The sequence below is a fragment of the Watersipora subatra genome, chromosome 9, assembly GCF_963576615.1.
Source record: "Watersipora subatra chromosome 9, tzWatSuba1.1, whole genome shotgun sequence".
Lineage (NCBI taxonomy): Eukaryota > Metazoa > Bryozoa > Gymnolaemata > Cheilostomatida > Watersiporidae > Watersipora > Watersipora subatra.
Window position 1 is genome coordinate 33,647,866 of NC_088716.1, and position 27,760 is coordinate 33,675,625.

At 37.0% G+C, this 27,760-nt stretch overlaps 1 protein-coding gene across 1 annotated transcript in view; it reads right to left on the reverse strand.

The window, feature by feature from the left end:
- Window positions 1–27,760, reverse strand: part of LOC137404346 (microtubule-associated tyrosine carboxypeptidase 1-like) — a 30,241-nt gene that overhangs the window by 325 nt on the left and 2,156 nt on the right. The window contains exons 2-12 of the mRNA XM_068090541.1: window positions 27,141–27,247; window positions 26,502–26,619; window positions 21,206–21,309; window positions 19,079–19,214; window positions 17,343–17,493; window positions 16,020–16,188; window positions 14,960–15,127; window positions 6,538–6,759; window positions 5,108–5,259; window positions 4,220–4,387; window positions 1,067–1,242 (exon numbers count right to left, since the gene is read on the reverse strand). Coding sequence (XP_067946642.1) covers window positions 1,067–1,242; window positions 4,220–4,387; window positions 5,108–5,259; window positions 6,538–6,759; window positions 14,960–15,127; window positions 16,020–16,188; window positions 17,343–17,493; window positions 19,079–19,214; window positions 21,206–21,309; window positions 26,502–26,619; window positions 27,141–27,213 — 1,637 coding nt within the window. The 5' untranslated portion in view covers window positions 27,214–27,247. The remainder of the gene's footprint in view (window positions 1–1,066; window positions 1,243–4,219; window positions 4,388–5,107; window positions 5,260–6,537; window positions 6,760–14,959; window positions 15,128–16,019; window positions 16,189–17,342; window positions 17,494–19,078; window positions 19,215–21,205; window positions 21,310–26,501; window positions 26,620–27,140; window positions 27,248–27,760) is intronic.

Below are 27,760 nucleotides of genomic sequence, written 5' to 3' on the forward strand. Positions count from 1 at the left end.
TCCTATGCCAACACTTATGGAGTTGTATTCCCTCTATACATAACACTGACGGAGTCGTACTCTCTCTCTATGCATAACACTGATGGTGGAGCACTTCGTATAATTATACATAACACTGATGAAGTTGTACTCCTTATATGTATCTAACTGATGGAGTTGCCCACTCTCTATGCATAACATTGATGATGTTGTACTCCTTATATGCATAAAACTGAGATAAAAAAGGGAAAATAGGCATTGGACGAAATAACACTTGACCATAATGTCACAAATGCACTAAATTAGAGGTTTTTAAATTATTTTATAAGTTTTAATGAAAATTGCCCTTGTAGATAATGGCACATAGTCATACCTCGACAAAAGTGCCTCAACTTATGAGAAAATCAAGATAAAAGAATATTGAAGCAAGTTTCTACCTTTAGATGCAAAGCCAGTACGAGCCAGTTTTCTATACAGTCACTGAATGGCCAAGTATGCGAGATGCCGTTTTCGAGAAAAGCATCAATCGTTCTTTCTCATCAAATTTGAAAAAAATTTTAAAAAGCCGGCTAAAAGGTGTATACTAGTGAAAGTGAGGAAAAAGAGCCAAACCGAACAAATATAGTAAAAGATTAAAACAAAGAAAAGATTAGAGTCAAGTTTAGCAACTAAGTAAAACTTAGCTTCAAGTGTGTGTTTAGTAAGCTAAATTCTTCCAAGTTAAATTCACACACATTAAATGTGTTAAATTCACGTAGCGTCACATGTCTAGTGTACCGAGGGTGTTGCTGTCAAGCCACTACGTCAGTCTTGAAGGTAAGAACTTCATACAGCACTGCACATGGTAATGTTACATTTTTGTTGCAGATCATAACCACTTAATAGGTATTCGCTACTTCGTGAGCGTAGGAACTTAATTACAACAAATTAAAACATGCTTTTTCATCATAATATGAACATAGTCATAACATAGAGGCCCAGAGCTCAGTGCCAGGCCCAGAGCTCAGTGCCAGAATGCATTAAGTTTGTATATCGAGGTATAACTGTATTCTAAAGGACAGTTTGCATGAAAATGACCTGTACAAACCTGTGCTTGCCAGTCTTGGATGGTATAACAGGAACTGGACTGGCTGTAGTTCTGGCTGTAGTTGGTAATGCTGCTGGCAGCTCTGTTGCCAAGCCACTTTTTCCTTCCAGTCCATTGAACATTATTTTTTCACTCTGCTTGAGTGAGAGGGATGCACAAGATAGTCTTGTCTCTACCTTTAATAATACAAATAAGAAACATCTACACGTAAGTTAAACCATCCTTCGCACAGGATGCTTTCATTTACTCCACAAGACCCTCCAAAACCCTTTCTTCCCCTCTCTTATGCTCTAAAGACTTCCATTCTAATGAGAAACTGGCTGTTAAAGAAACTTTGAATCTTCACCTTCATGCAACTGGTTTTGAGAATGATAGCCAGCTGCTACATTACTCTTAACCATTTTTCATTGAGGGTGTTTTATATTTAGGGTCTTAAGTTGACACGTCGGTTATATTAATGACTGGTTACTATATCGATTGCGAGACCCGGCGGTAATCTTGCGCAGCAAAACACTTGCGACGCTAGGCTCGGCGACTTTTGTTCACATAAAGCTGCCTCGCTAATAATCGCATACATAATGTTCGCTCACCATGCTGTTTCGATAATGCTGACCTTCACCTGTACAGTGCATTTCAGGAAGGTTTTGCCTGCGGTTCTTCACAAAAGTTGAACGACGCTGAACTCTTGCGTTGACCGCCGGCAACTACCGGCGGTACCCTGCGCATAGGTTCCCATTTCACTGCTGATAGCCCTGCGGTGCTGTCGCTGGTGCTTGCGACGTATATGGGAACCAGGCTTTAGGGTCTTGAGTTTACATGTCAGTTATATTTAAGGCTATGAGTTGTCACTTTGGTTTTACTTAAGTCTTTGAGTTGACACGTCAGTTATACTTAGTGTGGTTATAATTATATACATACATGTATGTATATATATATATATATATATATATATATATATATATATATATATATATATATATATATGTATCTGGTGTATATATATATATATATATGTATCTGGCTATATATGTATATAAGCTCCTGGTAAGGTCAATGAAAATGACCGCGCTAAGATCCTCTGGGACTTCTACATCCAAACTGACAAGCATGTCCTAGCAAACCAACCAGATATAGTGGTGGTAGACAAGGAGAACAAGAGGGCTACTATAATAGATATAGCAGTACCCAATGACTACAATATAGCCAGCAAAGAAAAAGAAAAGGTAGAAAAATATCTCCCTCTTGGAGAAGAAATTGAAAAATGCTGGAATGTAAGAACAACCGTAATCCCAGTAGTGATTGGGGCACTGGGCGCAATAACACCGGCGCATAAAATGTGGCTTGCCCAAATACCAACAACAATCAACTCAGGTGAGTTGCAGAAAAGTGCGCTATTGGGAACAGCTAAGATCTTGAGACGAGTGCTCAAACTCCCAGGTCTCTGGTAGGAGACCCGAGTTAGAGCAGAATTTACCACCCATATGGGGTATTCGGGGTGAGGAAACAATTTTTTTTATGTATGTATGTATGTATATATATATACATACATGTATATATACATACATACATTTATATATATGCATACACTAGATGAAATGAATGCCCAGTGTGGCACAGGTAATAAAAGAATTACCCAATGAATTTGAGTAACTTAAACCATAACTGCCACGTATAACGTTTATTGTTGTTTCTAGGTAAATCAGACACGCTGATTCCGATGTTGTACTCAAAATAAAGATTGGTCCACTAACTTTCAGAGTAATGAAGGCTTTTTTACAGCGTTTTAATATTGGTCTCGAAATCAACATGATCGGCACAACGAGCTCCACCCATAAATATGTGGCGTACGCTAGCTTTCTAGGAACGGAAATTGGGAATGTTGATATCAATTTAGAATGATAGAGACGGGTGTCTTAAAACCCATTACTATCTAAATTCAGCCTTCAAAATAATCTGTCTTTTCTGAAAGGTAGATAAGCTATTTTGAGCATATTTAAAAACGAGCTCAAAAAAGCGCGATAAAAACGCCAGCTTGTAAAAAAATTGCGCTTTTTTTAATTCATTTTTCTCGGTTTTCAGCCTATTAAACATCCTGTACCAAGCTACAAGCAATTTTAAATAGTTCACCTAACTTTCATAAAAGACTGAGATTATTTTACAGGCTGATTTTAAATAATAATGGATTTTAAAACACCCATCTCTATCATTCTAAATCGGACTAAACATCCCCAACTTGCATTCCTAAAAAAATAGGCTACGTCACATATTTATGGGCGGAGCTTGTTCTGCTGATTGTGTTGTTATCGAGACGGATATTGAAACGCTTAAAAAAGCCTTCATGGCTTTAAAAGTTAGTGGACCAATACAGTGCAAAGCAGATTTTTCGTTCCTAAAACTTTATCGCTGTAACCGGACATACGGATGACAAATACTAGATGAACACCCAACTTTACACGGGTAATAGAAAGGTACTTGCACCGAAAAATTATTTTTTATTCAACAAACAACATTTATCATTCTAACATTTAAATGAACGCATTTATTTATAAAATCGATTGTTTTTATATTTGGTCAGTGTCTTTGAGCTGGCTGACACCTACTTTTGTAATTTCCACACCATCAGGAGATAGACAAATGATGCATTACACATTTTTAGGGCAGGCATTGCCTAAGCCTGCGCATTTCATGCGCAGAGTGATTGCCTAACGTCACCGAGAGGGTAGCTCTTATTAGTACGCTTAGCAGGCTTATAGCAAGTGGCAGGCAACTCTCATTACTTCTCACTGTTTATAAGCTGATTTTTAATACCCAGGCAACACCGGGTAGAACAGCTAGTATGTATATATTTTCAAAGTCTTTTCAGTACACTGCTACATTAAATAGGGAAGAACAATATAAACTTGGGCAAACCCAGAAATATATGTACAGTTTCAATTGTAGGTAATGTTTCATGTTCCACTGGGTTTAATACTAGTATCCCTCTGAAAAGATAGGCAAGGGATTTGTATGCAATGATATTCCAAACAGCTTCTTATGTTAAAGGAATAAGTCAATGTCTTTGCAACACAGGAACTCCCTTTTTCGCTATCAGCTGCCAGCAGTGTGATTAGTTTTATTCTTTGGATGCCGCTGTCAGTCCTAAATTATACTCACCCTTTTTATCAGGTCATCATGAAATGTCAGCCGAGAAGATATCTTTTCTAGAATGCACCCATAATCGTTTGTGATTTGATGTTTTGTTGCAGAAACAGGAAGCGAAGTGGTAGTTTTTGCGTCAATTGGAGATGACGCATGCTCAACATCATTGTCATCTTGCCGTGACTAGAATAGTATACAAGATTATCTGAAGGATATGGAGCCTGTGTGTTGGCATAATAAAGGATGATTGGAAATATATAGTACAAGAGCAAGCTAACTTGGGTATGGTATGGTAAGGTATGTATTTGAGCACATTAAGTTATACGACTATTAGGTTATACGACTATTAGGTTATATGACTATTAGGTTATACGACTATTAGGTTATACGACTATTAGGTTATACGACTATTAGGTTATACGACTATTGGGTTATACGACTATTGGGTTATACGACTATTGGGTTATACGACTATTAGGTTATACGACTATTAGGTTATACGACTATTGGGTTATACGACTATTGGGTTATACGACTATTAGGTTATACGACTATTAGGCAATACAACTATTAGGTTATACGACTATTAGGTTATACGACTATTAGGTTATACGACTATTAGGTTATATGACTATTAGGTTATACGACTATTAGGTTATACGACTATTCGGTTATACGAATATTAGGTTATACGACTATTAGGCAATGCAACTATTAGGCAATACGACTATTAGGTTATACAACTATTAGGCAATACGACTATTAGGCAATACGATTATTAGGCAATACGATTATTAGGTTATACAACTATTAGGTTATACGACTATTAGGTTATACGTTTATTAGGTTATATGACAAACTGGAAAAATGAGTTAGCAAATTGAGAACAACTGCAGTTATCACCTGTGCGCTGTTCCTTTCATTGATGAGCACCATATTGCTTGGAGCACGCTCAAGGTGGTAGACTGGTGAATTCTGTTTAGATTTCTGATTTTTATTAGGATTGTCTCGGCCATACGCTATGCCTTGCTGCAACTTGCCCAGGGATTTCCCTTCTGTATGGAATGTATAATCATTACAACCCATGAGGAACCTATGACTCATACTAGAGTGACTAATAGCAATGATATAAAACCCCTACAGGATAGGCGACGGCTATCATATAGGCGGGGTTTCATAATCGAGCTCTGTTGGGATGAACCCGAACATAGCACCAGAACACAAAACATGCTGAATAAAACCCCTTGTAAATTTACAAATATTATGAACAACTGTGGTTATTTTACTGATCTGTTGGTTTCATTTTGTCAAATAAATATAGTTGCCCAATATTGTCACCGTTATGATCAATCAGTTGTCATTAGGTTTTATATTTAGATTTTGAGTATGAAAACTACACTGCACAGCTTTGCCTGCTGTCCCATCTTACTGGCCGGGTCAAACAATGTGACAACGATGAAAGACTTTGTCATTTCATATCAGGTGTGGTAAAATATTAATCAAAAACTAGAGAAAAAAGGACGTTGTTCAGGTGATTTCGGGTAAATTATATTTAACTTTTTAACTTTAGGCATATATTACGACTCCTACCAATCTCAAAATTGGTAAAAATAGGTAATTTGAAATGTTTTATTTTCCATAGATCTATTTTTTTGTTTAGGTATTACCCCTACACTGTAGAAATTCAAGGTTTGCTGATTCATGTTTTGTTATTCGCGATTGACACATATACTGCAATAAAATCCTATACTCAAAAACCTAACAAAGAAACGCGACCGCGAAAACTGTGTTAGCCCCGAAACCCAGGTTAGCACAATCCCAACAGAGCTCGATCATTAAACCCCGCCCATATGATAGCCGTCGCCTATCCTGTGGAGGTTTTATATCATTGCTAATAGTAAGGCCCATACCACAGTGATTAATAGTTAGGATGACTCATACCAGAGTGATTAATAGTTAGTATGGCCCATACCAGAGTGACTAATAGTTAGTATGACTCATACCAGAGTGACTAATAGTTAGTATAACTCATACCAGAGTGACTAATAGTTAGTATGGCCCATACCAGAGTGAATAATAGTTAGTATGACTCATTCCAGAGTGACTAATAGTTAGTATGACACATACCAGAGTGACTAATAGTTAGTATGACTCATACCAGGGTGACTAATAGTTAGTATGACCAAAAACAATGATGTATGTTGATTAATTGAATGTGTTCACTTTCAGGCTGATGTAGCACATATTGTATAAACAGTACATGGTATGAATAATGACATGTTCCATAGTTATTTACCAGACAAAAGATTTCCAAGAATAGGAAGCAGACATACTTTTAAACCGCCTAGGAGAAGGTTTCGGTAAAATTCCATTTATATATCCAATCCAACGCAGTTGGTGGCGATACGATTCAAGGTCATCCATGAACTGAGGTAGCTTCAAACAATCAAGTCTAGCTAGACGCCTCACTCGACTAGTCTCATCTGTGCACAAAGTCCCGCTGTATATGAGAGGCAACTCCAAATTGTCTATGTCCTGAAGAATTTCCATAGCACCTGCAACCATTTCAGTTTTCACCATTCTTACATTAAAATCATATCTGACAAGGCAGTAGATGTCTTTTGCTTATTTCAAGTCATACGCAGACATATGACTAGAAATAATCAATTAAGTATATACAGTATATGGAAAGACCATAACTGTACATATTGCCTTTAACCAGCAAAAGAATGAAACATTTAGAATTTGACCTATATAATTATTTAAAAACATAATTTTAGAACAGTTTACCTTACAATTTGAAATCGAAACAAAAACGAAAATTAATTTAATATATAATTTATGGCTGTTAACCGAATTCGCAATGGATGGCAATGGTGTAAATGTGAATTTCAGTTTTCTAACAAATGGCTCCTGTTTATTTCGCACCCCACTCTATTGGAGAGGTCCTGTTTATTTCACACACCACTCTATTTAAGAGGTCCTATTTATTTCACACCCCACTCTATTTAAGAGGTCCTGTTTATTTCACACCCCACTCTATTTAAGAGGTCCTGTTTATTTCACACACCACTCTATTTAAGAGGTCCTGTTTATTTCACACACCACTCTATTTAAGAGGTCCTGTTTATTTCACCCACCACTCTATTTAAGAGGTCCTGTTTATTACACACCCCACTCTATTTAAGAGGTCCTGTTTATTTCACACACCACTCTATTTAAGAGGTCCTGTTTATTACGCACCCTACTCTATTTAAGAGGTCCTGTTTATTTTGCACCCCACTCTATTTAGGAGGTCCTGTTTATTTCACACACCACTCTATTTAAGAGGTCCTGTTTATTACACACCCCACTCTATTTAAGAGGTCCTGTTTATTTCACACACCACTCTATTTAAAAGGTCCTGTTTATTTCACACACCACTCTATTTAAGAGGTCCTGTTTATTACACACCACTATATTTAAGAGGTCCTGTTTATTTCACACACCACTCTATTTAAGAGGTCCTGTTTATTTCGCACACCACTCTATTTAAGAGGTCCTGTTTATTTCACACACCACTCTATTTAAAAGGTCCTGTTTATTTCACACACCACTCTATTTAAGAGGTCCTGTTTATTACACACCACTATATTTAAGAGGTCCTGTTTATTTCACACACCACTCTATTTAAGAGGTCCTGTTTATTTCGCACACCACTCTATTTAAGAGGTCCTGTTTATTTCGCACACCACTCTATTTAAGAGGTCCTGTTTATTTCACACACCACTCTATTTAAGAGGTCCTGTTTATTTCACACCCCACTCTATTTAAGAGGTCCTGTTTATTACGCACCCCACTCTATTTAAGAGGTCCTGTTTATTTCACACACCACTCTATTTAAGAGGTCCTGTTTATTTCACACACCACTCCATTTAAGAGGTCCTGTTTATTACGCACCCCACTCTATTTAAGAGGTCCTGTTTATTTCGCACCCCACTCTATTTAGGAGGTTCTGTTTATTTCACACACCACTATATTTAAGAGGTCCTGTTTATTTCACACCCCACTCTATTTAAGAGGTCCTGTTTTTTTCACACCCCACTCTATTTAAGAGGTCCTGTTTATTTCGCACCCCACTCTATTTAAGAGGTCCTGTTTATTTCACACCCCACTCTGTTTAAGAGGTCCTGTTTACTTCACACCCCACTCTATTTAAGAGGTCTTGTTTATTTCGCACACTACTCTATTTGAAAGTTTGGTCCACAGCTTAAGTTCTGTTGAGCTGGCCTGGAGGTAGTCTACAGTAGTGCCGGGCATGGGTAATTCTTGGCCAACGGGTTCAGACTCGTCTCCCTCCGTTCAGGTTTTTTGAATATCGGGTAGTTAGTAGTGCTGCCCACGAGTACTTTTTGCTTACGGGTTTTTCGGGTATCGGGTTTGTTTATATGGATTTTATGTCTACTGCTTACCGTACTAGTTTTTCGGCTAAAGGGGACAACTCCATACATATGATATATCATCTTTTATGGGCACAAGCTAGGAGCAAAAACCTGTAAACTATCCATGTAGCTAAAATGTGTGCTGTTCATTATATGCGGTGTACCTTACTTTCAGGCTAATCTTGTTCTATATACTTAATTTGCGATTATTAGTGAAAAAAACTTGCTTTTATTTCATAACCACAAAGATTTTGATGGTATACGCCAAAACTTCAAACAAACAATGAAGGGTAAGAATGTATAAAATCTACACTACTCTACACCATATTCAGTTGGGCAATTGACATTGACGAAATTATAATACCTGCACAGACACGATTGCAAAGTATTTAACTTCAAAATCTTCTACTATGTACGAGTAATGAACAATTACTTTATAGACAAAGCATGCGTTATAATTTTACTAACATTTAAAAAAACCTAAACCCCATAAAAATCTCAGCTATGGGAGTTGTTTGACAGAGATGCCAGGTTTGTGGATAAAAAACATAGTTGATTGACTTTGGCAGGCTTTAGGCTATTTCGTCTGACTGTGATAATGTTCCCAGCGGTTGAAAACAGCCTTTCACAAATGCACAAATATTTCTTAGCAAACTTTGTGAGGCAAGGAAAGGAAGTTTCATGCTGGCTCCACCAAGTCAAAGGGTCAGAGTCTCTTTCAGCCACTGTCGGTAGACTTGTATATAATGAAACTTCTTTGCTAAGCCGGTCAACGCTGGCAGTAGTGAGAGCCGGCGGAGTAGTGAGAGCATTAAGATACGCTCCCCAGCTTTTGCGTTTTGCTGAAGCAGTACAGCTGGTGGTGGCAGACTCTAGTGTTATCGTTTCTCATACATCTGGAGCCAGCGCTTCACACTCACGAAGTATAATATCTGTCACACTCTCATTGTGGGTAGCTTTGAATCTAAAATTTCCGAAAGAAACCTTCGCAACATTTTATATTACAATGCTGTGTTTTCTACTAATGATTAAAGTATCAGTGGAAAAATGTTATTTTCATCCTGTAGAGTATTATACAACATTGTTTCAAAAGCTTCGTACCTGCAGTGTAGCCTATGCTATGTATCTTGTAGCTATGTCACACTAAAGTGCCAGTAGAAATTGTTCACCTTGGATCTAAAAAGCTACATTCTGAAAGCAGCCGCCAATAATCAGCATCGTGCTGATGGTGCTTGTTGATGTACTCTACGATGGAGGACTTGATCTGTCAGGTCAAAGCAACGTCACTCTCTTCCGGCACTAGAAGTTTATTAAACAGTATGACCATCGGTTGAACAAGTGATATTGTGACTGCGTCTTCACCTACAAGTAAAGCATTTAGCATATGACTATCACGGTATGGCATCAATATGGCTAACCTAAAAGACCACTTACTAATATATCTCCAATAGCAGTATAGGGGATAGAGTAAGCATAGTCATGCCCTTCCCAACTCCACATCACTAAAAGGTTTCAATTTTATTTTTCCTGAAATAATGGTTAAATATTATTTTTGACCACAAAGTTTAAACGTCTAACTTTTAATAAAAGGCCCTCCAAATAGTATGATGGCAGAGTATATGTTTAATTTACATTTGGTCATATAAGTTATAGTAATTTTTAAAACACATTCATAGTAGGTGCTTAGGATTGTAGTGGTAATCTTCATATTAACAGTACAAGTTTACAAAACCTACCTGATAGCATGTCAGTAAAAGGCGCCACATGTTCTAAAGCACTTCTGATGGCTTCTAAGGTAGCCAAATATTCTCCTGTTGGTATTAAATGGGTGTGCTTTTTATCGGCTGAAAGCACTTTCCTCACAGCACACTCTTGCTCAAGAAAGCGATTGATCATCGCAAACTTTGAGCCCCATCTCGTAGGGTATTCGTTTAGCAAATGGTGTTTTGGCAGATGGAGTTCTTCTTGAGCAGCCTCTAGAAGACGACTCTTCTTATGCGAGTGAGCAAAGTGTGTCGCCACCTTTTGACAGCTTAAAATGGCTTTATCTATTGCCTTGTTGCCCTTCTTCAGTGCATTTACAACTGCTAGGTTAAGGCGGTGACCAAAACATGATATTCTGGTCTAACCTGTAATGCATTGCAAACAATCACAACTAGGTATACTAGTCAGCATTCACTGTACTCGTGTGCTTATCAAGGATTGAATGTGAACCAATTTACTTACCATACTTTTCAGACTATTAACCGCACCTCTATATAAGCCGCATCTGCTTTATTTTAAAAAAAAAGATAATAAAACAATACATAGGCCGCACCTTTGTATAGGCCGCAGAACTCAGGACGGTGCTTTTTAACACAGCAGCAACTTTGCTAATTAAAACGGGACAGTGTCGTTAGGCACTGTTCCGTAAAAACCCACGCTTTTTAACCCAGCGCCTAACGGAACAGTACCGTTAGGCATTGTTTCGTCTTTTCTTTCACTGCTAAAAGCGCAATAACTGGCGATTCTGGTTAATGCGCTCTAGCGGTGAAAGAAAACCCCACAGAATAGCCGCACCCTTATATAAGCCGCATGGCTCAAAACATAAAAAAAGTAGCGGCTAATAGTCCAAAAAGTACGGTATAAATGGAAATAGCAGACTAAACATGAACAAAAGGCTGCGTTTTGTCAATCTATATATATAGCAGCTATAATTGTTCAACTGCTATTACAAGAAAATGTTGACAATCAAGAGGGCGAGTTCGGGGGTCACAAACAATAAAATTTAGTGTGAAATTAGTTACCTCCATCTCTGCATGCTTTGATGATGCTAGCAACATTATCAGTGGAAATAGCAGTCAACTTAGCCTCATCCAGCCCCCAGTCTTCAATTACCCCGATGATACCAGCTTTTAGGTTTTCAGAGGTATGATCTTCAGGGGCATGTAAAACCTAGCAAAATATAATAATTTACGATGTGTTCTTTAAATTATGGGATTGCCACTTTTAGTCATTTGATTTGAAAGTGTAACACTTTTCACTCGAGCTTTTCTTGCTAACTAATTACAAAACAATAGCATAATGCATCACTCTATTGTTGAGATAAAATTTGTTGTTGAGTAGGATTAAAATTTACTAAAAGTTACTTTGTTCAGCTAAACTACTAAAAATACACCGAACCAATACAAGAAACATCACTAAAAATTAATTTTTATTAGCAATGAAATCCGAAATTCCTTAGTAAATGCATATCCCAATTATAGCTAACACGTCTAAAATTTTGTTACTTGGTTTGCGATAGGCGCTTTATTGAGGTTTGTTCTAAAAAACTCATTTTTAATAACGTTACAAATTCGCAATGTGATGCCGCATATTGGTGTTGAAACATACCTGCAAGCACCTTGACTTAAGCTTCCAGTCAGATATAAAATGAATGGTAAACCCACAGTAAGGTGCCCTAGCGCGCGAGCTCCACATGTCCGTAGTAGCAGCATAAAACTGAGCAGTGGCAACCTCTTGTTTAATGGTGCCATACACATTGTCATACAACTCAGGGATGGCTGAGCGACTGAAGTGATGTCGACTTGGAATGGAATACCTAGCAAACATGGAAAATCAAGACTAATTGCAAACAACATGGCATTCACTGGTGTGAACTAATAATGATAAATGTAAGGCCAAAACACATTTCCTGATTTCTATATTGAACCTAATATTATGTAACTGCAAATTTACATCGGCAGAGAAAAGCAACAATTAAATAAAAAATACATTATGGCTGCAAACATTCCCATATCAAGTAGTATTTATATTATTATAATATGCCACATTTCATGAAAAGTGGTCACACACAAAAACAGTTTTATCAATCTATAAATATCACACGTATAGCTACCAAACACTAATGTTCACACAACTGGCATGTGTTGGAACTACAAGAAGCCTAACATATTATATTTTACTTTCATACCTTCTATCAAACTCAGTAATCATTGCTTTGAAACCTTTTTCAACAGCATATGCTGGAACACCATCTTTATAAATATAGTGAGTTATTGCAGAAGTCAGCTTCCGATGTTGAGCACTGTTTCTTCCGTAGGGTTCCGTGAAGGATGATAAGATAGATCGCTGGCTTTTTGCTTTTTCACAGGCACCACTAGAACTAGGTTTGGCTCCTTTGCAAATAATAGGAGTTTGAAATATAGCTAGATCTGAGTAGTCATCATCATCATCATCGATGAGAATAGGTGCAGCTATAACAAATTTGAACTTACTAACAGGAAAGGTTTAACAAAAACGGTATAAATGAAATGCGAGAAAATTTTACAATTTTATCCATTTATCTACACTCGCTATTAAATGAGTTTTAAATATCAAAATAGTATACGACAAACCTTGTGAAGTGGTAGCAACAACCTTGTGAAGTGGTAGCAACAACCTTGTGAAGTGGTAGCAACAACCTTGTGAAGTGGTAGCAACAACCTTGTGAAGTGGTAGCAACAACCTTGTGCAGTGGTAGCAACAACTAAGGAAGTTGTCGTTGGCTGGCTGCTAAAGCTTTCATCGTCATCAATTGTTGACTGAGATGTATGCACAAATTTTTTTAGTTTGGAGGCAGCAGATTTCTTAGCTGCTTTGAAGTTTAATTGACGGTTTTTAACGGTACCAACAACATCTTGCCACTCAAGCCACTGTTTAAGATGAATTTTTTGCATATGCCTTCTCATGGAACTCGTAGAGCCATAACTATGCTTCATAGTTGAATAGCACAAAAGGCATCTAACCGTCTCCATGCCATCAGCAATAGCAATGCTATCTTTCGCGAAAAATTTCCAAATATTGGACATATCTTAAAATTTACAATAATTCTATTCAATTTATTGATTATTATTATTATTTTCTATCGATCGTTACTCAAGCGATTAATCTTAGCAGGCGCAATAGACCGGGTTTTTGTTCACACTACTCGTCGGACCCGTGTACTGAAACCCGAACCCGGAAAACCGAATTACTCGAAATTGCTATTACCCGATACTCGGGAGAAGACAAACCCGCGAGTTCAACGGGTATTCGTACCCGCGCCCAGCACTAGTCTACAGTCATCAATGAATGTACGAGTTGAGAGTAAAAAGAAAAGCTTGATACTATCATGCTTCAGGTATGGTAGACATATAAAATTATTACACCACTTTAAAGCAACTTTTCAAAGTGACGACTAAAATTATGAATGCGGTAACACAGGTAAAGTTACAAATACTATAAAACTGCTTTTAAACAAGAGAAGACAACTAATAAAGATAACTTAATGGAACTTAATTAACTCTGAACCTAGTGACATCGGGTCAGTTGAGGTCACCTCTCAGGGCTCATGATGATGAAGTTCGATTGAGAACGTAAAACATACATTTCTGTTGTTTATAACGACAACAGAACTTGACCGCGTACCGACTGGACTACTATAGTATGTGTGGAATATACTATCGCTAAGTTTTTATACAGCGATAGTGTACCGACACCTGTGTGCCGACATGCTGAAGCGCTACACTGGATTGACGAGCAGATCATGTTTCCATAGGGCACTATAGTAAAGTGATGGTTGTACGACGCTCCAGGCATGTCGAGGCGTATGAAGCAACAGGAAACAATACCTATGCACACGCACTGGCGCGACCTTATTGGTCACCAAGGCCGTTTTCATGGCACAAGATTGTGCATCACACGGGTGTCCCATTTCCTAGCAGCGACACTGAATCACGACAGAGTGAGAGCGACATGGCTGTTTCGACGATGGCATTGCAGCGCCATACAGAGATGCATCACTACGCTCTATCACTGTATGGAAACTTATATATATTTATCTCCAACAAGAACATGCTAGTTATTTTCATTGCATGAAATTGGAGCTCGCAGTTTACAGAGAAACAAAAATTGTCAACTTAAGGTAGAACAGCGGCATAGACAACTACTAGAGAAGACAACTACTAATCATTTTGGAAATCTCTGAATAGATCATACAAAGAGTAGCCACACTCTTGGTTTAATGAGTTTGGAAATATGTCCATGAATTTACAAAATTTAATTTACGGTAAATATTAATCTCACTCATATTTTTTTAAACATACTAGTATGAGAAAGTTTGCACAATATTTGAGTATAGATATCAGGAATTTTTAATGATCATCAAGCTGTGCACGTAGAAGAAAGAATCGTATCATTATTTGAAAGTTGCAGTTGAAGAAAACTATTTTTTCCATGTCAAGTAGGGGATTCTTATTGCTGTGTGATTGGCTACGGAGAACATTGGGTATTATAAACAAGCGAGGAAAGGCTCGCACCTTTTTTATCTACCAACCTTCAAAATAGCACTGATCTTTACCAAGACCGCCAAGGTCATTCGGGTCTGGCAAATGTCTCTTCACTCTCATGACGTAATGCCACCTCCGCTCAGGGTCCTGCACATATTCCTCAAGGTGTTGGAACAGCTCTTTAAATGTCATTGTCTCCGCCATGCACGCTATGTCTGCAGAGAACAGGTGAAAATAACTTCTCATAACTGGATCATATATACATGTAGGTTAGTGTCGCTATTTAATTTTTCCAAAACTGGGTAAAATTAAGGAGATGGCATGAGGCGCATTTTGTAAGCAGTTTCAATAAAACAGAAAATGCTAGTAAAAGTATGAAGGTTTTATAAAGAAGAGGACACGTCTCTCAACCAAGGTAGGTTAACTGTCTTTAAGAAAAATACACCATTGTTATATGACTCAAAATAACCATTCTATGCAAAAATATTATAATAATATATATTCCTATATATATCATAAGATAATCATTCATAATTCACCTATTTACCAATAACCTGAAAACATTGACGAGATTTAATTTCATTCATAAGCGCCGAAAATGGAAAAATGAGCATTTAACGAGGAAAGCAAATAAGACCAGAATATTTTGACTAAAGACTAAAATAGATTCGCCTAAAATAGCTTGATAAACTTATTAAACAATTGGGAATATGTGAATTGCTAAAATAATATACGAGTGACAAATGACTAAGCTGTTTTTTGTCAGGAAGTTCACACCCGATTTATAATACGTATAGAGAAATTCATTGAAACAAGAGCATATATACAACAGCTTGTTGAATAAGAAGCACCAACTAGTATACATAATCTTAAACTTTGAGCATATCTTAACTTTGTAACTGTCATCCACAGACTGAACTAAAACTGACTTTATGTATGAGTGTATTTATTTATAAATCTAGGTAACCCTTCAAAGTATTTAGAAAAGCATTTAAAGTTAGAAACCAACAGATAATGTTACAGGGTTATACCCTGCCATCAAAACCTTTCCTAACCCACAACTCAATCCAGGCAATGTAACTATCTTATATCATAGGAACAACTCACAATATACGAGAGCTGAGCCATACAGAAATTTTGACTTGGCTTGAAGAATTGTATTTAGGGCAGCAAGACCTTCCTCCGTTTTTCTGAAGTGATAACCTCTTGTCGACCTGAGGCCGAACATCTTACGATCGGCATACCAGGGTTGAAGGCCGTCGTTCAGAGAACGCAACTTTTTCATGTGTTGAGATAAAATATTTGTTCACTGAACTGGCAGGCCAGTATTACATAGCAAACCCGTGATATGTAAGTATTACATAACAAACTAATGATATGTAAGTATTGCATAAGAAACTCATGATATGTAAGTATTACATAACAAACTAATGATATGTAGTATTACATAACAAACTCGTGATATGTAAGCATTAAATAAAAAACTCACGATATGTAAGTATTACATAACAAACTCACGATATGTCAGAATTACATAACAAACTCGTGATATGTAAGTACTACATAACAAACTCGTAGTATGTAAGGATTACGTAACAGACTCATGATATGTAAGTATTACATAACAAACTCGTGATAGATAAGTATTACATAGCAAACCCGTGATATGTAAGTATTACATAACAAACTCGTGATATGTAAGAATTACATAACAAATTCGTGATATGTAAGAATTACATATCAAACTCGTGATATGTAAGTATTACCTAACAAACTCATGATATGTAAGTATTACATAAAAAACTCGTGATATGTAAGTATTACATAACAAACTCATGATATGTAAGAATTACATAACAAACTCGTGATATGTAAGTATTACATAACAAACTCGTGATATGTAAGTATTACATAACAAATTCGTGATATGTAAGAATTACATAACAAATTCGTGATATGTAAGTATTACATAACAAACTCATGATATGTAAGAATTACATAACAAACTCGTGATATGTAAGAATTACATAACAAACTCGTGATATGTAAGTACTACATAACAAACTCGTGATATGTAAGAATTACATAACAAACTCGTGATATGTAAGTATTACATAACAAACTCATGACATGTAAGTATTACATAAGAAACTCACGATATGTAAGTATTACATAGGGAAGCACAGCCATCTGTCATTATAGTCTATTACTTGAACTATTAATCATTAGTAACTTCTCTTTAAAATATGTTTTGCGATTAACCAACCCACTAACTAACCCACCAACTACTTCACTAACTAACACACGAATTAACCAACTAACCAACCCACTAACTAACACATTAACCAACCCACTAACTAATCGATAGATAATACGAGTTTCTAGAATCATCCAAGCTCAGCTAAAATTTAAAATGTTTTACAAGGATACATAGTGAGTTCCTATCTCATGATTAGCCAAACAGATGATGCCCTGTTCTCTGAGGTAGAAGTTGTCGGGAGAGTTTTTTATTATTAACGTATGCTTCCTAGCCTCAGGTCTATTCTGTTTAACATGCGGGCCGTGCCACATCATTCGAGCACTGCAATATTAAATATACGGAGCAGTCAGTAATGAACCAATTTAATGTTCGACTGCTGATGATGAAGCCAAGTCCTACTCAGCCTTTCTAAGTTATATCTATTGTATCGGGATGTTTCTATGTTATATCTATCATATGGTATTTAGGTATCAAATATAACATCAGTGGATAGCTATACTGTACTCCATTTAGGTATCAAATATAACATCAGTGGATAGCTATACTGTACTCTATTTAGGTATCATATATAACATCAGTGGATAACTATACTGTACTCTATTTACGTGTCATATATAACATCAGTGGATAGCTATACTGTACTTCATTTAGGTATCATATATAACATCAGTGGATAGCTATACTGTACTCCATTTACGTGTCATATATAACATCAGTGGATAGCTATACTGTACTCTATTTAGGTATCATATATAACATCAGTGGATAGCTATACTGTACTCCATTTACATATCATATATAACATCAGTGGATAGCTATACTGTACTCTATTTAGGGATCATATATAACATCAGTGGGTAGCTATACTGTACTCCATTTACATATCATATATAACATCAGTGGATAGCTATACTGTACTCCATTTACGTATCATATATAACATCAGTGGATAGCTATACTGTACTCTATTTAGGGATCATATATAACATCAGTGGATAGCTATACTGTACTCCATTTAGGTATCATATATAACATCAGTGGGTAGCTATACTGTACTCTATTTAGGGATCATATATAACATCAGTGGATAGCTATACTGTACTCTATTTAGGGATCATATATAACATCAGTGGGTAGCTATACTGTGCTCTATTTAGGTATCATATATAACATCAGTGGATAGCTATACTGTACTCCATTTATGTATCATATATAATATCAGTGGATAGCTATATTGTTTCAATATGTTGTAACTTTTATGTTTCTATATATAAACGGTGAAAACACAACTAAGCAATCACTAAATACCATGTAGGTTGGTGAGTCTAGGTAAGTCTCATTCTTTATTCTCAATTGTCTAAGCTATCAAGAAGACAACTCCTTAAGGGGCCTTTTTAAGATTCGCTGGCTGGTAATGAAATGAGTGGAATTAGGGAAATTTTTTATCTCTCTCTATATTTTAACCCCACTGCTAGGTTAGAGCATATCTAGTTATGCTGCGCTATATAAAACAGCGACTATGAATAGCCGTTGATTCGCTAAGCCAGTTGTTTGCTCAGGTAATTGAGTATATCTCAGTTTAACAATAGATGAATGCTCTTGCAATGTAAATGCATTTAGAGTTGACAATGGTCAGAGCCAGACACTGCCCCAGACTGCATGGAATGTTTAAGCTTCAATGAACCTACTGGTGAGATGCATAGTGTGCTGTTGATATACCAGAGTCATTTAACTAATAATGTACCCTCAGATTCAAATAGGAGATCTGAACAAAGTTAACTAGCGTGTTTTCTTACCCGCAATACTATGCTAATACTATGCCTAAATGCTACCTGTAATACAAGAGTAATTAGAAGAACTATTACCCGCAATACAGAGCAATACAGAGCAGTAGCGGTAATAATACCTGCAGTCTAGATCAGATGAGAAGACAATATTCATGTGCCCATCTAAGCCACTGCAGTTTAAGTACTGAGTTAGACAGGATGAAGCTGTTTTGATATCTATTTTTGGGCCAAATGCGTGCTCGAAGTATTCGTCCCCTGGAAAGAGCAAGAGAGCCTATCTATCAAATACGTTACTAGTTGAATCGAGTTGTAACTAGTCCATTACAATATATCTCTTACAAATAGGCAGTTTTTCAATATTTCCTAACAAGTGTTTGGATCAAAATTGACAATTCAATAAATGGAAAAGAGAGACAGTGCAAGAGCCCCGTTGCAGCCACATACATACACACACGCGCACGCACACACACACATGTATATATACATATATATATATATATACAGCGCGCACACACACACACATATACAGCATACACCTTGAAAGAGTATCATTTAAAAAGTAAGTTTTTCTCTTTTATATTTCTCATTTGGTGAATGGAATTTACAAGTATGTTTTATGTACAATAATGTCAATGTCGATATAAATAGAAAAGACAAGCGAAGGTAAAGCATGTGTCAATTTAGCTGAAGCAACAACAATACTTCATGTAAAGATCGTCTCATTCAACGGATGGCTAAATTGAAATGTGCACTTAGAGAGACGGATTCTGGTTTGAATACTTTACCGGAATGAATGTTAAAGGCGTAAAATGTTAAGAGAGATGAGAGTGCAGGGAAAGAGGAAGGAAGAGGCTAAGGCCAAGAAAGAAGTGGAACGATATGACAAAGAACGGTCTAATAGAGCTGTAGGGCTGTCAGTCAACAGTACAGCATCTAATAGAGCTGTAGGGCTGTCAGTCATCAGCACAGCATCTAATAGAGCTGTAGGGCTGTCAGTCATCAGTACAGCGTCTAATAGAGCTGTAGGGCTGTCAGTCAACAGCACAGCTTCTAATAGAGCTGTAGGGCTGTCAGTCATCAGCACAGCATCTAATAGAGCTGTAGGGCTGTCAGTCAACAGTACAGCATCTAATAGAGCTGTAGGGCTGTCAGTCATCAGCACAGCATCTAATAGAGCTGTAGGGCTGTCAGTCATCAGTACAGCGTCTAATAGAGCTGTAGGGCTGTCAGTCAACAGTACAGCATCTAATAGAGCTGTAGGGCTGTCAGTCAACAGCACAGCTTCTAATAGAGCTGTAGGGCTGTCAGTCATCAGCACAGCATCTAATAGAGCTGTAGGGCTGTCAGTCAACAGTACAGCATCTAATAGAGCTGTAGGGCTGTCAGTCATCAGTACAGCTTCTAATAGAGCTGTAGGGCTGTCAGTCAACAGTACAGCATCTAATAGAGCTGTAGGGCTGTCAGTCATCAGCACAGCATCTAATAGAGCTGTAGGGCTGTCAGTCATCAGCACAGCATCTAATAGAGCTGTAGGGCTGTCAGTCATCAGTACAGCGTCTAATAGAGCTGTAGGGCTGTCAGTCAACAGCACAGCTTCTAATAGAGCTGTAGGGCTGTCAGTCATCAGCACAGCATCTAATAGAGCTGTAGGGCTGTCAGTCATCAGTACAGCGTCTAATAGAGCTGTAGGGCTGTCAGTCAACAGCACAGCTTCTAATAGAGCTGTAGGGCTGTCAGTCATCAGCACAGCATCTAATAGAGCTGTAGGGCTGTCAGTCATCAGTACAGCGTCTAATAGAGCTGTAGGGCTGTCAGTCAACAGCACAGCTTCTAATAGAGCTGTAGGGCTGTCAGTCATCAGCACAGCATCTAATAGAGCTGTAGGGCTGTCAGTCATCAGTACAGCGTCTAATAGAGCTGTAGGGCTGTCAGTCAACAGCACAGCTTCTAATAGAGCTGTAGGGCTGTCAGTCATCAGCACAGCATCTAATAGAGCTGTAGGGCTGTCAGTCATCAGCACAGCAGCGGGTTTAGTGAGAAATTTTTGCAACATAAAAATACGCCTTTAGGTAGACTTGAAAAACAACTAAGACAAAAAGCCATTCGCTATGGGTTCTTCACAAACTCGAATCAGATATACGTATTATGAGAAGTAGGACCAAAATCAGCCGAGGCGTAATAGTATAAGTTCTAGTTGAGTAAGTGACATCTACGCTTCAGAACGTATGACGTTGAGAATTACTTACCTGATATATATTTTGCCTTTACAAGTTGGAGAATCTTGAGAGCCTGCTGCAAGTACTGAGTGGACACTTTTCCTAAAGGCTTGTTCGACAGGACTTCGAGTTGACTGTAAAATAAATGTATATACATTAGCATGAAGCATGTTAACATGAAGCCTGTTAGCATGAAGCATGTTAGCATGAAGCCTGTTAGCATGAAGCCTGTTAACATGAAGCATGTTAACATGAAGCCTGTTAGCATGAAGCATGTTAACATGAAGCCTGTTAGAATGAAGCATGTTAGCATGAAGCATGTTAGCATGAAGCCTGTTAACATGAAGCATGTTAACATGAAGCCTGTTAGCATGAAGCATGTTAGCATGAAGCCTGTTAGCATGAAGCATGTTAACATGAAGCCTGTTAGAATGAAGCATGTTAGCATGAAGCCTGACAATGTCCGCGATTTCTTTCATTTTCAATCAGCCCACAGGTGGTTGTTGACGACCCTAGCTTCATCTAGTTTTTAAAACTAGATGAAGCTTTGAGACCAAATGTTTTTACAAAGTACAGAAAGTACAGACTAACTGACGGTAAGTACGGAGCATAAGTGAGGACAACTTTGGTGCAATTAACTGACACACACAATGACAAGTGCAATTACTTAATCTACAATATACCTATACATATATACTGTATATCCATATATACTATATATACATATATACTATATATACTGTATATACATATAAACTATATATACATATATACTGTATATACATATATATTATATATACATATATACTGTATATACTGTATATACATATATACTATATACACATATATACTATATATACATATATAGTATATATGTATATATTACTATATATACATATATACTGTATATACATATATACTATATATACCGTATATACATATATAATATATATACATACAGTGAAACTCGGATAACTCAAACCTCAAGGGACCGAGCAAAAGTGTTCGAATTATCAGAGTGTTCAAGTTATCAGAGCACTGTCACAAGTCCATGTATTTACTTATTTATTAGTAGATACATGAACATATACAAACTATAATATAAATCAAAAGCACAAATGGCTTGTTTCAAATTAAATGCTTCTAATGTAAAGTTTAAAACATTTTTATCAAAAAGTATAGAGATTTTTCTATCACTTGAGATTGGTTTGTTGTTTGAGGTGATGTTATTGCCAGGACGTTTTTTAGATTGACATTGGCAAAACTTGATCGTTGCTGAAATGCTCAAAAGAAAAGACATCTTTTTCTTTTGAGCGTTTTACCCACGATCAATTTTGCCGATTTTTCTTGAAGTTTATCCAAAGATTACCTTACTTTACCTGGCATTCGTTAAGAGCAACACTCCGAGGCAGTTCAATTAAAAGTTTTACGAGGTTTAACGGTACATTGTATATCACTAACGTTTTTTGAATGGATACTTATTGAATGTACACACGTATTCTGTGTTTAGGTCAAACGATGAATAGTTTTTTTTAGCTAAGACAACGTATACGTTTAATCACAACAATTTTTAAGACGTTTTAAACATTCAACACTCCGACGTTGATTCAACTCGGAATCCACGTCGGAAAACTATTCATCGCGGGCTAGCCGGGTCACGCACTCAAGGATTTTCGCCACGCAAATACAAAACAAAAACAACATGCTGTTTTTGTTTTGTATGTGCGTGGCAAAAATCCTTGCGCCCGTGACCCGGCTAGCCCGTGCTATTCATCGTATAGCAGTACGTATAAATCAAATTTCACCAAACCTTTCGAACAGTCGTTGACAAAAATATTTTGCCGATGGAGGTAGTAACGACGTTTATGAATTACGAAAAGTTGAGGTTTACCTCTATGGCTTGGAATAAAGTGATTTTCTAAAGCGATAGCAACCGTTTCGGTAGCCGTTGGGCACAAAACAGTTCGAATTAACAGTGTTGAGTTCGAGTTATATAGAGCCATTTATCATTGCGTGGGAACGGACCAAGCAAATCCAGTCGAGTTAACCAAGTGTTCGTGATAAAATTTTACATTTTATCCGAAGGCGAGTTCTTCTAGTTTGACTGTACTTAACCGCCAAAAATTCCTTAAAAGTTGGGGCAGTTCAGCCGGCCAGCCGCCCCAGGGAATACGGGTCTGTGTTTACAAGCCGTTTTTACTCATAACATTAGTTATGAGTTAACATCATAAGTTATCCATGTTTCACTGTATATACTATATATACATATATACTATATACCCATATATACTATATATACATATATACTTTATATACATATATACTGTATATCCATATATACTATATATACTGTATATACGTATATACTATATATACATATATACTATATATACATATATACTATATATACACATATACTATATATACATATATACTATATATACACATATACTATATATACATATATACTATATATACATATATACTATATATACATATATACTATATATACATATATACTATATATACACATATACTATATATACACATATACTATATATACATATATACTATATATACATATATACTATATATACACATATACTATATATACATATATACTATATATAAATCTGTGTTTGAGGATTGTCTGTTGGTCTGTCTGTCCAGTGTTCAGTTATAGCAATTAAGTTTTAGCAACAAAAAATGCGCTTCGCACTGGATCTGAACTTGGCACCTCCAGTTCTGAAGGCAGGCGAGCTAACCCATTAAGTCACATTGGCTACTTGCAAGACAATGAATTAATCGTGATCATAGTCATTACATCGGTTAAAATACGCCTAATGACGTTGTGTGAAGCGTAGCTAGAACTAGCTTCACCGTTTAATGCATTCACGTTTAATGCATTCACGTTTAATGCATTCACGGCTATGACCATCAAAGTAAGTTTAGCAATATACTAGCTTAATCAAATTAGCTAATTTGAGAAGAAATGGTAAAACTTGGCCAATGGCACGACTTACTTGCAACTGTTTACACAGGCCTGTATTCCCTGGTTGCAAATTGGGGCAGCTAATGTTAGGCGACTAGTTATGAGCATCTGGGGGTTTGGAGGGGCGGTATCAGCCCCCTCAACAGGTTTATTTCATGTAGGGCCTCAACCGGGCATCTCACGTAAAGTTTTAAAAGATTTTATCGGAAAGTATAAACATTTTTCTATTATTTGATATTTGTTTGTTTTAGGTGATGTGACTGCTAGAACGTTTTCAGATTAAAATAGGCTAATCTTGACCGCAGTTGAAATGCTCAGAAAAAGACATCTTTTTTTCTTTTGAGCGTTTCAACAAAGATCAATTTTGCCGATTTTCTTTTTAGTTCATCCTTAGGTTTTTACGCTTTCGTTGGGCCATTGCCAAACGGATGTTTGGTAAAACTTGACCTTTTGCAAACCTTTATAACAGTCATTAACAAAAATATTTTGCCGATCATGATAATAATGACGCCCAAGAACTATTAAAAGTTAACGTTTATCTCTCTGGCTTGGAATAAAGCGATATTCTACAGCGATAAAAACCGTTCCCGTAGCCGTTGGGCAACTGTTCGAGTTAATGATGTTGAGGTCGAGTTATCTAAAGCAGTTTATCATTACGTGGGAACGGACCAAACAAATCCGTTCGAGTTAACCAAGTGTTCGTGATAAAATTTTACATTTTATCCGAAGGCGAGTTCTTCTAGTTTGACTGTACTTAACCGCCAAAAATTCCTTAAAAGTTGGGGCAGTTCAGCCGGCCAGCCGCCCCAGGGAATACGGGTCTGTGTTTACAAGCCGTTTTTACTCATAACATTACTAGCCGTTCAGTAGTATTTATATACATGTACTACTGAAGTAAATAATTATTGAAAAAACAATTAACCAAGTAAAGCTAGTAAAGAGTGCTCAACACAAAGTATGGAGCTAAATCTATAATGAGTTTAAAGAATAGTTTGTAGATAGCTTTTAGCTACTGTGTCGGCTACTGTGTCGGCTACTGTGTCGGCTACTGTGTCGGCTACTGTGTCGGCTACTGTGTCGGCTACTGTGTCGGCTACTGTGTCGGCTACTGTGTCGGCTACTGTGTCGGCTACTGTGTCGGCTACTGTGTCGGCTACTGTGTCGGCTACTGTTTCGCTACTGTGTCGGCTACTGTTTCACTACTGTGTCGGTACTGTTTCAGCTACTGTGCCAGCTATTGTTTCGCTACTGTGTCGGCTACTGTTTCGCTACTGTGCCGGCTACTGTTTCGGTACTGTGTTGGCTACAGTTTCACTACTGTGTCAGCTACTGTTTCACTACTGTGTTGGCTATTGTTTCGCTACTGTGTCGGCTATTGTTTCGCTACTGTGTCGGCAACTGTTTCACTACTGTGTTGGCTACTGTTTCACTACTGTGTCAGCTACTGTTTCACTACTGTGTCGGCTACTGTTTTGGCTGCAGTCAGTTGCAAGGATGAAGTCTATCCTCTCACCAGGCTTTACATTGAAAGCACTAAAACCTAACTACAAGCTATTCTTTAAGGTATTTATATATTTAGTTCAAGGAAGAGTTATATTATGAAGTGATAATACACGATAAAAAGCAGACAACCATATATTAAGTTGTCACATCCTTCCATGTAGGACTTTTGAGGTTTACTCATGGAGTAGCGCTGCAAGAGGTTCGTATCATCAGTCCAAGTCCATTTAATCCATTTTGAACCAGTAGCCCTTTGTCGCTGTCTTGGTTTAGCTAAAGGCAGTGTGAACCTTGTTTGAGCCGACATGGCATTGGTTTTTGCATTCATCATAGCAGTTGCAGACACTGAATAATTAAGTCTTGTATAAGGACCGGCGAAAAGTTAGCAGTAAGTTGGGATCAAACCTGGGACCTAATGATCACCAGCAGACATTCTCTGTAATTGTGCTCTCTGTCCTACATATACAAAAGTCGGTTTTTTATCATGATGCCCAGGCTTTCTTTTATTTTCATTCAGATAACATGCAGGTGTATGTTTAAAATGCTGGTTCTTAAAAACCAGAGAGAGTTTAGAGACCAACTATTTTAGCGACTTGGCGAAAACGACGGAGTATATGAATGTGAAGTCTGGATGAAATCGGCCCAAATCTCCGAAAATGCATAAAGTTTACGTGGGCTAACTGATACAGACGCATAGATGCACGCCCACACACGCACCAACAATGACAAAGTGGTATTTATTAATATAGATAAGTGCATATATATAACGCACAATTTGAAGTTAGTTCCATACACAGTAATAATGATTCAAACAAAGATTGCAACAAATTATACCTGACAGATGCTCTTAACACAAACTGGGGCAAAATCCCATATCTCAAGAATCGTTCCTTCTGCTGTACCAGATTTGTTGGGCAGATTGAGGCAGTAAATTTTCGAGGAGTTTCGTCCACTGCAAGCATCAAACAGTGCAACAAAAATAAAAACTACTATTTGTAAAAAGTTAATATATTATCTAGTGCATATAACCATATGCTTTATACATTACTTGCAAAAACCTCTATTTATAGGCACAAGAAATTCACAGACTTCGTAGCTCAAATTAAGCTGGAACTAGTGCATTTGATTAGACCGTGTTAGATTTTTGTTTGTACCGAATGACTTGTTACTCGCAACATCGGCTTAACGACTGTACAAACACATGCGTTTGTTTGCACTTATCAAGTTTAAACAAATGGTAATTCTCAGGAGGTAGATATTAGCAACGAACACAACTTTCTTATTACCATTTGATAGGAATATTTTAATGCATTTATTCCCAACCTATGCATAAAGTTAACTGATGTAAAATTGTTTAAAAGTTTGTTTACCAAAAATTCTCATCCCTGAAAAGCCAACAAAATGTGAATGTAAACTACAATAAATACAACCAACATACAAAAAACTGTCCACTTTCAATTTGGCATTCCTTACCAACTCTTATAGTGTTGTCCTTTTGTTTCCTTCTTCTTGACGGAAGTCTACTACTCGACTGGGTTGCTGCCATGGTAGCAGAGTAGCTATATTTCCTACATGGCCTCCTACAACACTCAAGAAAAGAAGTAGCTGAGCATTCGCAAAATGCAAAAAGTAGTCAACATAATATTTCATAAATAAATAAAATTCAATATAATTCAAAAGCGGTTTATAGTCCGAACCTCGACTGGTTTGAAACTCGACGAGTTTGTATATCGACAACGGTTGGCCCAATCTCGACAGCAGTTTTGCTATTTTACCATCTACTATTTTCATAGTAAATGAGCGATTTATATGTAAAAGATTTATTTGCGCAAAAATATCTTGTGATCCATTTGATGCAGCACTCCCCAGCTTATGTAGGCCGAACAATATTTTGCCTAACCTAAATATAGAACGAATGCTAAAACAAGTAACAATCATAAATATGGTTGACTGTTATGCTAGCAAAATGTTTTATTTGAAATCTAAACTTCAGTGAGTAGCTTGGATTTTTAGTTTTTGAAGTGAGGATAGAACAGCAAAAAGACATTTATTATTTGTTGATTAAATTATTGTAAAACTGCATCAGCCTTTGT